This window comes from Geotrypetes seraphini, chromosome 4 (assembly GCF_902459505.1).
Source record: "Geotrypetes seraphini chromosome 4, aGeoSer1.1, whole genome shotgun sequence".
Taxonomy (NCBI): Eukaryota; Metazoa; Chordata; class Amphibia; order Gymnophiona; family Dermophiidae; genus Geotrypetes; species Geotrypetes seraphini.
In genome coordinates this window covers 119062790-119081611 of record NC_047087.1, presented here as the reverse complement: position 1 = coordinate 119081611, position 18822 = coordinate 119062790, and the positions used below count along the sequence as shown (strand labels likewise).

Here is an 18822-nt window from a genome sequence, read left to right as displayed (position 1 = left end):
ATCAAGAACAGATTGGACATATTTCTGGATGATGAAAGATTAAGGGATCCCCACCAGCACGGCTTTACAAAGGGAAGGTCTTGTCAATCCAATCTGATAAGCTTCTTTGACTGGGTAACTAAAAAACTGGATGGGGGTGAGTCCTTGGATATTGTGTATTTGGACTTTAGCAAGGCTTTTGATAGTGTTCCACACCGTAGGTTATTGAACAAGATGAACTCGTTAGAACTCAGAGAAACACTGACTTCATGGGTACAAAACTGGCTTAGCGGCAGACTTCAGAGTAGTGGTAAATGGTATTCCTTCAAAAACGTCGAAAGTGACCAATGGAGTACCACAGGGCTCGGTCTTGGGCCCGATGCTATTTAATATCTTTGTAAGGAATCTAACTCGGGGACTTCGAGGCAAAATTATATTATTTGCCGATGACGCTAAACTATGCAACATTGTGGGCAGGGCAACAGAACCTGACAGCGCAACCAGTCCCAGCACTATGGAGCAGGACCTGCTTTTATTGGAACAATGGTCCTGTACTTGGCAACTAAACTTTAATGCCAAAAAATGTAAAGTAATGCACCTTGGGTGGGGAAACCCATGCAGAACATACACCTTGAACGGTGAAAACTTAACAAGAACTACTGCAGAAAGGGACTTGGGAGTACTCATCCGGGATGATATGAAAGCTGCCAATCAGGTGGAGAAAGCTTCAGCAAAGGCTAGACAAATGCTGGGTTGCATCAGAAGGAGCTTTATCAGCCGAAAGCCTGAAGTCATACTGCCATTATACAGATCCATGGTGAGACCTCACCTAGAGTTTTGGAGGCCACATTATCAAAAGGATGTGAAGAGAATGGAGTCGATCCAGAGAATGGCCACTAGGATGGTCTCAGGACTTAAAGACATTCCATATGAAGAACGTCTGACCAGACTGCGCTTATATTCTCTCGAGTAGCACAGAGAAAGGGGGGACATGATAGAAACATTTAAATACATCACGGGTCGCATTAAAGTGGAGGAAGAAATCTTTTTTCTAAAGGGTCCCATGGCGACAAGAGGGACACCAGGAAATACTTCTTCACCAAACGGGTGATTGATCGATGGAATAACCTTCCACGCCAGGTGGTCGAGGCCAGTAGCGTGCTCGACTTCAAGAGTCGATGGGACAAACAGGTGGGGGTGCTACAGAGTTATGCTTAAAAGATGGATAACCCAGGGAGGGAGGGTTCCTGAGTAGGCAGACTTGTGGGAGGGAGGGTTCTTGAGTGGGCAGACTTGTTGGGCCGCCGGCCCTCTTCTGCCATCATACTCTATGTTTCTATGTTGTTTTCTGAAGATAAATGGATGTCATGACTATGGCCAGTTCAGTAGTCAGATACACAGCCTGAATCGTGCAATCTGCATGCAGAAAGCAATGACTGATTATTTCAGTAGAATGTTGGTTTAAAGAAAGGTTTACAGTGTATTGCATTAGACGGAACAGTGCTGTTTCTAAAACTGAACCGTGTAGAATTGTTTTTTGATGAATAAAAATTTTATTGCATTTGACTACAGCATACTGTGATTTTTCTTGACTAAAAAGTGGTACTCCGATTAAGCGCACACTCCATTTAAGCGCACGTGGCGGTCCGTCCGGAGGCCTTGCACTTAAGAAGTGGAGTCAATTGTAAGTAATTTTTTTTCGGTGTTGGAAAAAAAAAAAACCACCGCTTACTACATTGGCTGAATATTGACCCAAGTGCTCATGATTTTTTTTGTCCTAAATTGTCCAAGCCTCAATACAAGAAGTCCTCTCCACATTCTAGATTGCAAATGAGCTCTTGCTCACTGGATTAAAATAATGGAATCTGTCAGGCATCTATGCAGGTTTGAGCTCTGGGAGAACTTGTTCTGTCACCTACTTGTATGCCTGATTAATCCTGCTGTCTATTAAAGTGAGCTACTTTATCTTTTGTCACCTTATATTTGTAACATACAGTGTAATAAGAACATAAGCCGTGCCTCTGCTGGGTAAGACCAGAGGTCCATCATGCCCAGCAGTCCTCTCACGCGGTGGCCCATCAGGTCCAGGACCTGTATAGTAACCCTCTATCTATACCCTTCTATCCACTTTTCCTTCAGAAAATTATCCAATCCCTTCTTGAACTCCAATACCGTACCCTGTCCTATCACGCCCTCTGGAAGCGCATTCCAGGTGTCCACCACCCGTTGGGTGAAGAAGAACTTCCAAGAATTGGTTCTAAATCTGTCCCCTTTTAATTTTTCCGAAAGCCCTCTCATTCTTGTAGTTGTCGAAAGTTTGAAGAATCTGTCCCCCTCCACTTTCTCTATGCCCTTCGTGATCTTGTAAATCTCTATCATATCCCCTCTAAGTCTCCGCTTCTCCAGCAAAAATAGCCCCAGTCTCTCTAATCTTTCAGCGTATGAAAGGTTTTCCATACCTTTTATCAAACGTGTCGCTCTCTTCGGAACCCTCTCGAGTATCGCCATATCCTTCTTTAGGTACGGCAACCAATATTGGACGCAGTACTCCAGATGCAGGCGCACCATTGCCCGATACAACGGCAGGATAACTTCTTTCGTTCTGGTTGTAATACCCTTCTTGATTATTTCCAGCATTCTATTTGCTTTCTTAGCAGCCGCTGCGCATTGTGCTGATGGCTTCATTGTCATGTCCACTATTACCCCCAAGTTCCTTTCTTGGGTACTCTCACTCAATAACAGCCCTCCCATCGTGTAGCTGTACCTCAGGATTCTGTTTCCTACGTGTAAAATTTACATTTCTCTACATTGAACTTCATCTGCCATCTCGTCGCCCACTCCCCTAGTTTGTTTAGGTCCCTTTGTAAATCTTCGCAGTCCTCTTTAGTCCTAGCCTCATTAAATAGCTTGGTGTAATCTGCAAATTTTATTACTTCGCTCTTCGTCCCTGTTTCTAGATCATTTATAAATACATTGAATAGCAGCGGTCCAAGCACCAACCCCTGCGGAACACCACTCATAACCCTCCTCCAGTCCGAGTAGTGATGAGATAACAATGTATACAGTAAAGTAGGCTAGTTTTTGGACAATATCTACTGATAAATGTGATTGTTTTGCACTTGCAGCAGTTCCAGCTATAATCTAATAACTAATTAGTCTTTGAATTTATTGTTTTTGTGTCCAGTTTACTTTTGCTGATCCTGCTAAATGTGACACTGTTTCTTAAACTGTCCAAGATTGAACTTGCAGCTCAGTCCTTCTACCGGCTCCGTTTCCAGGAAGAGGCTCTGAAGTAAGTGTTCGATTTATTTACATAATGAGAAAAAAACAGGATAAATGCAAGTACCAGTGTAGACTTCTCATCCTCTTGCTTTTGTCCATTGTACTTATTTATTAAGATTTAGTTGCCTAGTATTCTAGAACACCTTTGTAGTTCAAATGTGAAGAGCTGCTTCCTCAGAGTGGGATGTGACTTTGGAAAGAAAACAGGCAAAACTATGGACTGGTTGAGGTGGAACTCTGAGACGACTTTGGACAGAAATTTTGGATGAGTATGGAGCACTATTCTGTCATGGTAGAATTGTGTGTACGGATGATCAGATACAAATGCTTGAAGCTCACTCACACGGCATGCAGACAATAAAGAAAATGGCGTTCCAAATGAGAAGTTTGAGAGAGCAAGTTATAAGTGGCTCAAAGGGAGATTTCATAAGGATAGATAGTGTAATGTTAAGATCACAAGCAACAGATGGAGACTTGGATAGGTGGTTTGGTGTGGTAAAGTCCTTTCATAAACCTGAATACTAAAGAATGAACAGATAGAAGTATTTGTCCAAGGGAGACTGAAACACACTGATAGCACTGAGATGTACTCAGAGCAAGTTGTTTTTTAGCCCAGAGTTAGAGAGGTAAATAAGATAGTTCTGGGTGGACATGTGATAGTTCAAGAGAATGTAGTAGTGCACACCAGGAAGAAAATCTCATCCATTTGAAGCGGCACCAGTGCTGAATGGAAGGCTTTCTAGACTGTAGCCGAGAGGCAGAATCATTTACTTGCTTGGTGAAAGAAATCATGCTGTTAGTGCCAATGATCGAGGAATCCCTTGTTCTGCATTAGCATTGGGAATGATTGCAAAAGGCACGATTCCTGGGTCAAGAATTCTAGGAGGAGTGGGAACCACGATCATGGTGCTCCAATCCTGGCAAAGTTTGAATAGAGTTCTCCCAATAAGGGGCAATTAAGGAAATGCATAAAGGTATCTATTTATCCAGTGAATGAGGAAAGGCATCTGAATCCAGGCATTTGGGGACATAGAGTCTAAAGTAGAAGTGCAGAGGTTTGTGGCTGGTGAGGGAAGCAAAGAGTCCCCCATTTGGAGAAAATCTGATGTAAGATGGTTATGCTGGGAGACCATTTGTGAGGTTGAAGGAGTCTGCTTAATTTAGAGTGGAAACAATTTTTATTGATGACAATGGTACAACAACAAAGGTTACAATCACTGCCAACCAGGCAGAGAGTAATGCATCAGAAATACAGCAAATTCAGAGTTCTGCTTTGAGCCGGTGGGCTCTCCTTTCTACCTTGCTAGCAGGCACTCACTGTGGCGTGCCGCTGACGTCAGGAGCCAGAGGAGAGAGGTCCTGGTAGACCTCTTTAAAGGCCCATCTAGACGCTGAACGTGGTCCGTGGGCGTATGTCTGAAGGGACGTGCAGGATATGCCCCTTTGGAGCCCAAAGGAGATTAACTGAATTGTGGGAATCTTCTCCTTGTAGAATATGGGGAAAAGGAAAGCGAAGGCAGTAATAATTGGTACCTTTAAAGGGCCTATGGATCTTCACTGTGTTCCTTTGAGGACCATTGGGAATTCCGATCAAGTAAGTACATTTTCACAATCTGTTTCTCTATCCTCCGGAGAACCATCACCTCCACCTCAACCTGGAACTTTTCAAGAGTCAAAGGAGCCATTTCCCAAAATTGATAATGACTTACCCTCTCAACCTGATTTGGATCCACACTTGGGTAACTCGAAGCAGAGTGAGGTATCCTTAGGGTCTTGCTCTCTGGTCCCACTTCAAATGACTCTACAACCAGAGCCAACTTTGTTGTATAAAACAGTAACTTTACACGATATTTGGAATGTAGTTTAATCGTATAGAAATGCCTCTGCAAAATACGGTTTCTAAACTGTGTCAATTTTCCTCAGATGTAACAATTAAAGTAAATCACCAAGGAGCTCAATTAACTAAGATTGAAGGTAGATTAGAAAAGTTAGATACTTCTGTATCAACTTTGAAAGCTACTGCAGCCTCAAATATTAAAGATTCTACTTATCTACACCTCAATCTGGAAAGACTAGAAAATTTATTAAGGGCTAGGAACCTTAAGATTTTTGAACTTCCCTATTTCACACTATTTAGCGCCACTAGAACTCCTGAAAATGTATTTGAAAGATGTTCTTTAGTATTCCGATGCTGATAAACTGATACCTGAAAAAAATGTACTATTTGCCAAGGAGTCCCAGGGTGTTAAGTGAGGGAAGGGAAGTAGACCATTTGGTATCTCCAGATAGTTTAAATATTTCACAATTTTTGGAATCTTCTAAAGATATTGCTGTCCAGAAAACAGAGTATGCTTCTTTGGAAAATATAACTTCAAAATATCTCTTTTTTTTGTAATTCATTTTGAAAGGTAACAAGTAGGGGAGCTCTCTTAGCTATATTATAAGAACATAAGAATTGCCATCTCCGGATCAGACCCATGGTCCATCAAGTCCGGCGATCCGCACATGCGGAGGCCCAGTCAGGTATACACCTGATGTAGTTTTAGTCACACATATCCCTCTATGCCTCTCGCAAGGAGATGTGCATCTAATTTGCCTTTGAATCCTAGCACAGTGGATTCCTTAATAACCTCCTTTGGGAGAGCATTCCAGGCGTCTACCACTCGCTGCGTGAAGCAGAACTTCCTGACATTTGTCCTGGACTTGTCCCCCCTTAGCATCAAACCATGTCCTCTTGTCCGTGTCACGTTGGACAATGTAAAGAATTTATTTTCCTGCTCTATTTTATCGATGCCTTTCAGTATTTTGAACATCTCGATCATGTCAAAATACTGAAAGGCATCGATAAAATAGAGCAAGAAAATAAATTATTTACATTGTCCAACGTGACACGGACAAGAGGACAAAGGGACAAGGATTGCAGATATGGATCCCAAGTGAGCATGAACAGCAGTTTCCGTTTTCTGGTCCCCCTGGCATCCCCAGCTTCTCAGCTCACCAATTGGTGGAGCAAGTTACGTCAGTGCCAATATGCTAGGGAGTCTGCCACTGTCCAATTCTGTAAAATACATTTGCGAGCTATCAAGCTCATTTTCTGGCATAGCATACGCTGGCCTTTATTCAAGCGTTCAAATGCCTCCGGTACATCTAAAACCAGTGATAACGCCATGTATGGCATGGGTTTTCTCAAAAGGACTGATATATAGTCCACCACTCTCCTCCAAAACGGCCTTGTCCGCCGGAGAGTGGGCAAAATGTTCCAGTTGCCTAAGTCTACCGAGAAATCCTCCTCCCAAGCTCGGTGTTGCTTAGTAAAATCTATGCGGGCAGCAATGATAATTGTTTATAAATCTCAGAAACAGAAAACCGCCAATCCCTCTCCATGGAAAAAAATTCCCGTAATTTAGCTCCCATACACTTTCTCAACTGTGCTCTGTGAAGGGACGACACATAATGGCATATCTGCTCATACACAAAGCGAGTTCCCCAAGTATTGCCCTAAGCCTGGGTCATTAGACGGGTTACATTCAATTCATACAAGTTTTCTGTATCCACCATCAGGAACGTGCCCAAATACACAGAGGAGCCTGCCGCCCATGTCAGTGGAAAACCTTCCCCCCACATCTGTTACACCTCTGGCGAGGATGGGAGGGCCTCCGACTTTTGTAGATTCAACCTCAACCCTACATAATCCCCATATTCCTGAATTACCCTCCAATAAATAGCCCAATGATGTCTTAAGGGATTCTAGGTGCACTAGAAGATAAACATAAGAAACATAAGAAATGCCATCTCCGGATCAGACCTTCGGTCCATCAAGTCCGGCGATCCGCACACGCGGAGGCCCTGCCAGGTGTACACCTGTCGTAATTTATAGTCCACCATATCCTTACATGCCTCTCTTAAGGAGATATGCATCTAGTTTGCTCTTGAAGCCTAGGACGGTCGATTCCGCAATAATCTCATCTGGGAGGGCATTCCAGGTGTCAACCACTCTCTGAGTGAAGCAGAACTTCCTGACATTAGTCCTGAACCTGTCCCCCCTTAGCTTCATTACATGTCCTCTAGTCCGTGTCAAATTGGACAATGTAAATAATCTTCTCTGCTCTATTTTGTCGATTCCTTTCAGTATTTTGAAGGTCTCGATCATATCCCCACGCAGTCTCCTTTTCTCAAGGGAGAATAATCCTAGTGTTATAAGTCTGTCCTCGTATTCCAGTTTTTCCATACCCTTCACCAGTTTTGTTGCTCGTCTCTGCACCCTCTCCAGCAGTTTTATATCCTTCTTTAGGTAGGGAGACCAATGTTGGACGCAGTATTCCAAGTGTGGTCTGACCATTGCCCTATAAAGCGGCATTATAACTTTCTCCGATCTACTCGAGATTCCTTTCTTTATCATGCCCAACATTCTATTTGCCTTCTTTGCCGTTGCCGCGCATTGTGCCGACGGCTTCAGGGTCCTATCTATCAGTACACCCAGGTCCTTTTCTTGTTCACTCTTCCCCAGAGTTGCACCTGACATTGTATACTCGTATTCCTTATTCTTATTGCCTAAATGCATTACCTTGCATTTCTCCACATTGAACTTCATCTGCCATTTCTCCGCCCATGTTTCTAACCGACACAAGTCGCTCTGGAGTTTCTCTCTATCCTCATGCGATCTGATCACCCGGCATAGTTTTGTATCGTCTGCAAACTTGATGATCTCACTGGATGTTCCTTCCTCCAGATCATTGATATAAATATTAAAAAGGATCGGCCCAAGTACCGAGCCCTGGGGTACACCACTAGTCACTTTCTCCCAGTCTGAGAACTTCCCATTTATGCCCACTCTCTGCTTTCGGTTTTCCAGCCATTTGCCTATCCATCTTTGTATATCCCCCTCTATGCCACGGCTTTGTAGTTTCCTGAGAAGTCTTTCGTGTGGAACTTTGTCGAACGCTTTCTGGAAGTCCAAGTATATTATGTCCACCGGCTTTCCACTATCAATTTGCTCGTTCACGGTCTCAAAAAATTGGAGTAAATTCGTCAAACATGATTTCCCTTTCCTGAATCCGTGTTGACTGGGTTTCATCAAGTCGTGTGCGTCCAAGTGCCGGACCATGCTATCCTTGATCAGTGCTTCAACCATCTTGCCGGGGACAGACGTAAGACTCACAGGTCTATAGTTGCCCGGTTCCCCTCTCGATCCTTTTTTGAAAATTGGGGTGACGTTCGCTATCCTCCAGTCGTCCGGTATCTGTCCAGTTCTGATTGTCAGGTTTGCAAGTTTTTGCAATAACTCTCCGATTTCAACCTTCAATTCCTTTAAGACTCTCGGGTGAATTCCATCTGGTCCAGGGGATTTGTCACTTTTAAGTTTGTCGATCTGATAGTATATCTGGTCTAAGTCCACTTCAACTGTGGTGAGGCTGTCTTCTATTTCTCCTGCAAACACTTTCTCCGCTTCAGGTATTGTTGAGGTGTCCTCCTTCGTAAAGACGGACGCAAAGAAGGAATTTAGTTTGTCTGCGATTTGTTTATCTTCCTTGATGTACCCTTTTCTTCCCTGGTCGTCCAAGGGTCCGACTGCCTCTTTTGCAGGTTTTTTCCCTTTCACGTATCTAAAGAAGGGCTTGAAGTTTTTGGCCTCCTGGGCTATTTTTTCCTCATATTCCTGTTTTGCATCCCTGCAAGATCATCTGCAAATGCTGCTATTTTGAATGTTTCCTGACGTATTGGCACCCCTTGTATTACAGGCATCCCTTGTATATCTCTTATAAGTGGGTCTAACATTAACACAAAAACAGAGTTGATAAGAGACAACCCTGCCTAGTTCTCTGCCTATTGCAAAGCACTCTGACTCACTATCCGGGAACACAATTTTCACTCTCGGGAACACATACAGCGTTCTCACCACCGACATGAAGAACCCGCTAAAGCCGTAAGCCTCTAGCGTTGCAAAGCAAAACTCCCAACGAACATTATCGAAAGCTTTCTCTACATCAAAGCTCACTAATAATGATGAAGTTATCGCCATGTCCACTGCTCTAATGACAAGAAAAGCCGTCAAACATTCTTGGCTGTTGTCCTTCCCTGCACAAACTCATGGATGAGCTTGGACAACACTTTAGCCAATCTATTCGCCATGATCTTAGCTAATAATTTCACATCCATGTTTAACAACTAAATCAGACGATAGGATGTTACCAACTCCGGATTAGAAAATGACACGGTGGCTGTTACCTGTGGCAACGGTGAGAGGAAAAAAGTAGTTGCCTTGGGTACGGTGACAAGGCCATTCACCGCCCCGTAGAGTGGTGAATGGCCTTGTCTCTGCAGTTAATTGAAGGAACACGCGCAGTCACCAATCGCGCGGTCCAGCAGCTCCCTCCCTCCTTCCTTCTGATCGCCGCTGTCCGGGCATCTCTCTTCCCTTTGTGGCAGTTTTCTTTGTCTCCCAGCTCCCCGAGCCGGCTTTCAACAAGTCGCCTGCTTGAAACTTCTCCTCTGATACATCCGGAAACAGGAAGTTGCGTCAGAGAAGAAGTTTCGTGCAGCTGCACGCAACTTGATGAAAGATGGCTCAGGCAGTTAGGAGAGAGAAAAAATGAAAATCGCCACGAAGATGAGGGAAAAAGGAGGAGGGAAATGCCCAGACCACAGAGAAAGGGAGGGAGGGAGGGGGCTGCTGGACCGCATGAAGGGCTCTGCATGTTAGTGGGGAGAAGAATCTGAATGAAAGAGACAAGAGGTAGAAAACAAATTGTGAAGGAAGAGCAGAAAATGAAAGAAAAGGGAGATGAGGGAGAAATACCAGAACATTGGGGGTGGGAGAGGAGACAGATACCAGATCTGAAGGGAAGAAATGAGGAGAGAAATGCTAAAAACCACTTGAGGGAGGGAGAGATAGAAGGGAAGAAGACAGAGATGCCAGACCATGGGAGGAGCGGAGGGAAGAAGATGAGTGCAAGACTAATGGGGGGGAGAGGGAGAGGTGAAAGGGAGAGACATAGGCAGAGAGAAGGAAGAGAATGACGAGAAGATGAGGAAAGCAGAAACCAGACAACAAAGGTAGAAAAAAATTTCTATTTCTTTTCTTGCTTTAGGATAAAGTAGTACACTTCTCCCTCCGGATTCGCGGGGGATAGGGGCAGAGCCGGACATCGAATGGTGAAATACCGCGAATATCTTCTGGTCCGACTCTGACCCACCCCCACCTCCCTCCCGCCTTCCCCCCGGCATCCCGGCCTTACCTGGTGGTCTAGCGGGCTTTCGATGCAGGAGCGATCGCTTCTGCCCTGTGCAGATTGCCAATAGGAATTGGCTGCCCTGAGTTCCCATAGTCTCTTGAGACTATGATGAGAACTCCCCACAGCCATTTCCTATTGGCGATCTACACGGGGCAGGAGCGTAGGAAGATCGCTTCAGCCCCGAAAGCCCGCTAGACCACCAGGTAAGGCCGGGGGGGAAGGCTGAACTATGGGTTTTTTTTCTTTTTTCCCTTCCCCAAAAAATCTCGAATATGTGAAATCGCGATTGCCGAAACCTCGAATGGGGAGGGGGAAGTGTATTGCTTTAGGATAAAGTAGTATTGTAGCTGTGTTCAGTAGTGCTGCCCGATTCAGGAAAAAAAAAACATTTCAATTCGATTCAGCCTATTGAATTGATGATTTGATTCGATTTTCCTGCTCAATTGGGTGTTTTTTTCAAACATTCTGGTAGGTTTATTTTATAGCCTCTTAACCCCCTTTCCCCTCTCCACAAAAAAGCCTTTTCCTCTCTGTTAAATCCTAGCTCTCGGTCTAAAACCAGCTCTGGCACGATACACATTTCAAATCTGACCTATTGTAATCACAAACAGAAAATAAAATTATTTTTTCTACTTTTTGTTGTCTGGTCATTATTCAAATCATGTTGGTCTCCTGCCCATTTGTCATTTTCTTCTTTCTCGGTACTAACCATCCATCTTCCATCTCTGTCCTCCCATTCCGTTTCCCTAATCTTCCCCGGAGGTCTGGCATCTTTCCTTTTTTTTCTCTCTATCCCCGCAGCTGCAGTGATGGACCCCAGATCCACTATCCCTCCTTTTCTCAACTACCCTTTCATCCAGCATCTCTCCCTCCTTCCCCATCATCCCAGGGTCCACGATTTCTCCCTTTCTCTTCCCAATTACCCTCCTATCCAGTATCTCTATTGCCCCCCCCCACACCATCCCTTGTGTCCAACTTCTCTCCCTTTCTGTTCCTCCATCCCATTGTCCACCATCTCTCTCCCTCTTCTCTGTTTTTAGACCCATTATTTCTTCCCCTCCCCCCTCAATCCAGTTAGAATTAAAAATGATAAAATATTGCAATCTACTGAAATATTGGGATATACGTTAAAAACTAACACTGATCAAAATATATTCTCTCTGGATAGGGGAACCTTGGCATATACATGTGAGCTTTTCAAGAATAGTATTCAAACATCACTTATTTTACCCAGCTTTCAATATTATAAAATGAGTACTTTTTTGTTTAAATAGCTCTTTCTATAAGTTGCTTTATTATGTCTGGGCCGTGCACAATCCCCATCGAGCCTACCGCAACATTAGTGCGAACCACACAGGAGGCCTCAAGGATAAAGTTGGGCTCATATCCGAAATAAAAGCCATTAGTAAGCCAATGCTGAAAACTTCCATGTCTTACATTTAGCCACTTTGGCCACCAGGTGCTGCTGCTTCTGGCAGGTTGAATTCACAGCCAGGATCACCTGGCTGTTCTTGTACTGCACCAGCTGCAGCATGATCTTGGCGTTCCAGCTCTTCTCCTGCGCACACCAAAAGTCAATATTGCAGCCCTCGGTCATCACCACCGTGAAGTAGACGTGCTTGCCCGCACGCTCCATGCAGTCAGCTGATAGTACCACGAAGGGACGGGAGTGTGTTAGAGATTATTCCTCCCTGCCCCAGTGAACAGACACCATGTGCCATTTTCTCGCGGCGGTTATTTTCCTTACCGGGACCTTCAGGCTACCCTAAGTGCTTGGTAACCTGCGGTGGCTTTGAATGATAAAGGGGGGGTGGGGGGTTCCTTACCTCAGTGGGTATCAGAAAATTAATGGTAAAGTGCACCCTCAGCCGTAAGTGCTGCAGCACTGACCTTCCCCCACCGAATCAGCCAGGCCTATTAAAAAATTAAAAACCCTGAATCGATTCGAATTGATTCACCCAATTCAAATCGGTGAATTGATTCAAATTGTAAATCGGGCAGCACTAGTGTTCGAGGCTTGAGTGGATGGGATCAGATGGTTGGTGGGGACGGGAACTGAGCTTGCAGGGACAGGGTGGAGACGGGGACAAATTTTTCCCCCGTATCATTTTCGACTCCGGATCTCTTCGCGGCTTAGGCAGTACGAAAATTCTAGCAATGTTTAGATTATCCGGCATTGCCTCCCTTTACCATTACGTTAAGCATATTAGCTAATGGCTGCGCCACTTCCTCACCTAAAATCTTATATAACTTAACATGATAGCCATCTTCTCCTGGGGCTTTCAATAGAGAACTTTGACTGATAACCACAGAAGGCTGGGCTATCGGGGCATTCATTTTTGTGTTGACCTCCAGTGAGTTGTGGGGCAGTTTCAGCGCCTCAAAGTACATCTGCCCTGGAAGGGCTGCATGCTCCAGAGGCCTATACAACCTCTGGTAATACTGGTAAAACATATTACATATTTACTCCTACATGGATACCCACTGCCCCTTTGCTGTTCTCATGGTCAATATGCTTTTCTGTCCTATTCTAGCCAAAATTAGTCGGGCCAAGAGTCTCCTTCCCCCCTTTGTTACTATGCCTATACAATTGATACTTATAGTATGTCATCAACTTCTGTGCTCTATGATGGAAAAGCTCATTCAACTCTACCTATAGGCTCATCAGCCTTTGGCTGTGCTTCTCAAGCCTCGCGTGCCCATATTTTCTGCGCTCCGCTCAGATCATACGATGCAACTGTAATATCTCCCTGTCGCAAGCCTTCTGGATATGGCTACTGTAGCTTATTATGTCACCGCTCAACACCGCTTTGGCTGCTTCCCAGAAGAGCAAGGGCTCCTCCTCCAAAGCGGCATTATGCTGCTTGTATTCCTTCCAACAAACCAGCACCTTCTCTTGAAAGCACGGATCCTAATAATGGGCCAATGAAAACACCCATCGTCTCCTCTTCTGAGTTGAGTTCCTGCCTTTCCATTGCATCCAGACCAGATCAGATATTATGAATCTGGGAGAATACTCCTTGGGATACTAAAATATAATCAATGCATGATTAAGTTCCATGTGATCTAGATATGTGTGTAATCTCTCTCCTCCCAATGCATAACCCACCAGACATCTGCTAAGTCTAGTGCAGAACATAAGTTATGCAATGCTTTCACACCCTGCCTTCTTTCTGACCCTCCACTTCCCATATAGTCTAATATAGGGTCACTCATGGAATTGAATTCCTTCCCCCCTCCCCCAGAATTATTGGAAGATGGCTATAAGGCAGCAACTTTTTTAACAGAGTAGTGTAAAATTCTTTGCTATACGTGTTTGGTGCATACACACTATTTATTTATTTGATTCGATTTCTATCCTGTCCTCCCGAGAGCTCAGAATGGGTTACAAGCCAACATTCACAGAAGTTACATTGGACAGTACATTTAGCGATATGATAAAGTACTATACAATATAGTCACAAAAGGGGCAAGATTGGGTAGTAAAGTAATTTGAGGACAGTCATAGGGAATTTCTGGAGGGGCATTACAGAAGATTGGACCATCTCTTTTGTCACTACCATCCCCTGACACAGCACGATCCTCCTTTCTGCATCTTTGTCCAACAGTTGCAATTGAACTACCTTTCTTTTATGAAACAAAATGGCTACTCCCCATTGTTTAGAGCCTGTGGAGGCAGCAATGTAGTCCCCTACCCATCACTGTTGTAATTTAGCATGTTCAATATCACTTAAATGTAGAAACACTACATTTACAGCAAGTCGCTGGAGCTGTTATAAAATTTTAAATCTTTTAATAGGAGAATTAATCCCCCCTACATTCCATGTTACAAACTTCACCCCCATCCCTGTATAGATTGGTTATGCTCTACCACTAGCATGGTATCTCCTGTGGCGACCCTGTCAACCCAGCCACTGACCTGGCCACCATATTGATATCTCCCTGTACTATGCCCCTCAACATCTACAAACACAGTATTGAAAAGATGTGAGGCACCCCCAGACCCACCAATCCCCCCCACCCCGCTGCCTTCCCAGACAACCCCCCCCTTATTCCACCCCTCCTGTTTTCCTTAGGTTTATCAAAACAAACTCAAGGCCCCATAAAGGAAATGTGTCACAGGAATCTATCAGGTGCTATACACCTCCATCCCTGCAGCATCCTCCTACCACCGCCCAAACTACCCCCATGCACTTTCACTCCCTACAGCACTCGCACAACAGCATGCTCACTCATTCGCCCCTCCCTGAGATCCAAGCTCCCGCTCACTTTTTTCCTTTCTCCCTTCACCTTCCCATTGCCTCTAACACCCTCCCAATACCCATAGGACCTTCTGCACCCTATCATTCACCCCATCAGGTGATGTATGGGTATGGAATATCTGTACTGGTCCTAAGCCACACATAATATGAGGCATATGTGTGTTCTAATATTTTGTCCTGTTGGTTCAGGTTAACCTCTGATGGCATTAGAAAAGAAGAACTTCTCCAGCGGGAAAAGGAGCCAATTCAGTGCTTAAAGGGGGTATTGCAGGACTCCATAGCAACACTTGAGCAGGTAAGACTAAAAGAGCACAGTGTGTTTGTCAGACAGTGTTTTCAAAGGCCTTTGTTATGTACAGTATTTCTCTAACGGGGTGCACAGCTGGCACACCGAGTCTGGAACCACCTGCCCTACTCTACTGCTGCTTTCTTGAACCAGCAGCAGTGGCTGTAAACTTAAATTCACTCATTGCGGGACCTTCCTGCACCGCCCTGTGGCTGCTGATCCACCCCTACAATGTCACTTCCTTGTTCCGGAGCAGAACCAGCAGCTGCAGGAAGGTGCAGAAAGGTCTCGCGATGACTGAATTTAAGTTTACAACTGCTGCTGCTGGCGTACACAGCCGGCACACTGGATCCGGAACCTCCCGCCCTACTTCATTTCCAAGTTTATTTCATACTTGATATACTGTCTATCAAAGGTTACCTAGACGGTTTACAATATTACATTATATTACATTAGAGATTTCTATTCCGCCATTACCTTGCAATTCAAGGTGGATTACAAAATAATTAAGGTTGGTCAGTTACATAAAGAGAACAGTGGTCTGTTTGTACATTCTTTATTTTATAGATTGGAACATACACATGCAACACAATTGAGACACTACAATAATTTTTAAAAAATTTGGGACCCATTAACAAAATTTTGTTTGACTTGATCATTAGTGTTACCCTTTAGTTTCTCTATGAGTGTTCAAGACATCCAGGAAGGGGGGGAGGAGAGGAGGGTGGGGTGGTGGTAATATATACTTATTATATTATTATTATATATAATATATATATTTATATATATTATATATAATATTATTATATTTGAATGTAATGAGTGCTGTTTATTGAAATATTTGTTCATTATCTGTTGCACTTTGTTGGCTTGAAAAGGAATAAAGAATATTTTTTTAAAAATACTAAAATTTTAAAAAGAGAGAGAAAAAAAGGGAGGCATTCATAGTTAAAATATCGAGGACAGATCAGACAAAGATCCGTGGATAAGGAGGAGTAAAGTACATCGAGATAAAAAAATTAAAAGGGAGGTAAAAGGCGGTGGAAATAACAATAGAGTGGGGAAAGCGCTTTGTAAAAGTAGTTCTTGGTTATTACTCTGGCCACGAGTGTTGATGGCACAGATGTAAATTTGAAAAAACAGAGAAATAACAGTCATCACTTTACAAATTAACAAATAAACCCCCCTTTTATGAAGCTGCATTAGGGTTTTTTTATTGCAGGCCACAGTGATAAAAGCTCCAACGCTCATATGAATTCTATGAGCATACTAGAATCTCTGCTACTTACATGCATTTTAGGAAAATATTGAAAACTTATTTATTTTCTAAATATTTGTAATGAACTAAACCAAATATAATGTATTTTGATGTACTTCACTGATAATCAGTTTGTACTTTATGTACGCTGCATTGAATTGCAAGATAATTATAATATAGAAATAAATTTTTTTATTGTCTAATCATTTCATTTTGGTTATCAAAAAGAGCTTCTAAGTTTTCCTCAGTATATTTTATGCTGTATGAGCTCAAAAATGAATAGCACAATCCAAGTATTGAAAAAGAACACTGGCAATACATTTTGAGAGATGAAGTGGTTTAAGCAAACAATCATTCCTTTCATGGTTTATGTTAAAAAGACCCTTATGGGGAAAAAACATGGGACGGAGGAGAATGCTATTTTCGCTGTATGCACAGAGGTAATTGTGGCAGAAGCCACATTAAATGAGCTGTTCATTATTCTCCTACTGTGTCTGTTTTTTGAACTCTTGATTTGAAAAGATGACTGAGCATGTCTAAAATCCGAGTACACAATGGTATACAAAGAGGATGTGTACGATATGCTCCAGCAGTGAAGGGCCTTTGAAGACATTTTGATTTAATGTAGAGTATCTCTTGCTCTATAATTTGGTAGGTGTGTATGTTAGTCACACTATAAAAATATTTGTACTGCCCTTTCATAACATTTAATAATTAATTTTGTTTCTTTAGTGTATACCTTTTGATACTCCAACAAACATTGTGTGTTAAAGATATTTGTGGCCGTTATTTTGGACATCCATAAACTGGCATGTCTATGTCCTGATTTTAGAAAACGGGTATACATGTCCAAATTGTGAAAGCAAGCCTATGATGAGGGGGTATGTTTTGAACAGGGTAAAAAGATACAGTACACATTTTCCATTTCAAAAGTGGAATGCACATTTATGTCCACTGACATCTACCTCAAGATTTACACCTTCCCAGTAATTTTTGTCTTCTCCCTGGATTTCTTAAATTCCAATTTAGATGTTCTATCTATTGCCTTAGTATGAAATAGCATGCATTCTTTTTGCTAATGGGAGAAATGTACATTCTGACTCAACAAATATTTGTATGTCTCCTGGGAAAAGTACATGCTATGCAATAGTTTTCCTGCTGCTGAGGACAGGAGCATTCCCATGGGCAAGGGGAGATCATTTGGTGGACCTTTACACTAGTATAGAAGATGCCAGTGTAATTTGATACATTTTTATCTACTTTTCACTTTTGACAGTTGCAGAAATAAGTTTGTAAATTTGTTGTACTGTTTTTATCTTTCAGCTGAAGAACTCTCTAGTTCTCCTTCAACAAAGTTTTGATCTGATGAACAAGACTAAAGCTGACAATGCTTCTGAAAATTAGTAGAATCCATCTTGAGAGTTCAGGGAGCCAGAGGCATGGACATTCAGCAGAGAAAGAGAGGGAAATAGCAGCACTGCAAGCTTTTACCATTTTGCCTGGCACCCATCAAAGAGACTTTAGTTTGACGTTCCCCTTAATCTTCTCTTGCACAATCAACTTTTCCTTTTTTTCACTTGTTTGTTCCCCTTCAAATAACACTGTTGTAAATTATTAAAATGAGCAAGAATTCTATTCCATGAAGGAATTTTGTACAATATTAAAAAATTATAAAAGTTATATTTTCAAATATATGAAAGAAAAACACTGAGTTTTCATCCTTTTTTTGGCATACAGGTTGCCTTGTATATATTTGCCAACCCCTGAACATATATGAGATTTTCCAATATGTTGCTTAGTGATTTTTTTTTTTTTTAACATCGCATCAAGGAAATGTATATGAATTCAGCCAACTATATCACTGCATTTCATTGTAATCTAACATCTATCTAGCTCAGTGGTCTCAAACTCATGGCCCGCCAGGTACTATTTTGAGGCCCTTGGTATTATAAAGAATGTCCGGCGGTCGCGTTCTGGAACATTGCCCACCTCACTGCTGTAACCTCATGCAAGTGCTTTCCTATGTCTGTACGCGATTGTCCTCTTCACTCCACCTCACAATCATGTACAGACGCAGGAAAGCACTTGTGTGAGGTTGCAGCAGTGAGGTGGGCAACGTTCCAGAATGTAAGATAACCATTGGAGGCAGTGCAGCTTGTGCATGTGTCCAGTGCTGGAAGAGGTGAGAGCTGGAGGAGGTTGCAGACGCGACCACCGGACACTTAAGGCACAAGTTTTCCATAAAGAATCATTCTTTATAATACCAAGGGACTCAAAATAGTTGGTCCAAAATCTTCTCTTGCAGTTGATACTTTTTCACTTTCTGCATGTTGCACTGCTTTCAGCTGTGTATAGCTGAAATTATCAGAAGCAATTAAGGAAAGATTTATAAACTATCGTTTAGTTTATAAATATTTCCTTAATTGCTTCTGATAATTTCAGGTAATCCATATTTTGGATTTATAGATACTTACCTCATGCAAAGTTGTCATTTCTTTAAGACATTAAGGGCTCCTTTTACAA

General features: G+C 42.8%; 1 protein-coding gene across 5 annotated transcripts in view; it reads left to right on the top strand.

The window, feature by feature from the left end:
- The window catches only part of GRAMD1C (GRAM domain containing 1C), a 304544-nt gene extending 286538 nt beyond the window's left edge, over window positions 1-18006 (top strand). For 4 of the 5 annotated variants that reach the window (XM_033941942.1, XM_033941943.1, XM_033941945.1 and 1 more), the window contains 3 exons: window positions 3164-3271; window positions 14945-15050; window positions 17623-18006. In XM_033941942.1, coding sequence (XP_033797833.1) covers window positions 3164-3271; window positions 14945-15050; window positions 17623-17703 — 295 coding nt within the window. In that variant the 3' untranslated portion in view covers window positions 17704-18006. The remainder of the gene's footprint in view (window positions 1-3163; window positions 3272-14944; window positions 15051-17622) is intronic. The other variant, XM_033941944.1, reaches the window with a different exon arrangement.
- The last annotated feature ends 816 nt before the right edge of the window (window positions 18007-18822 follow it).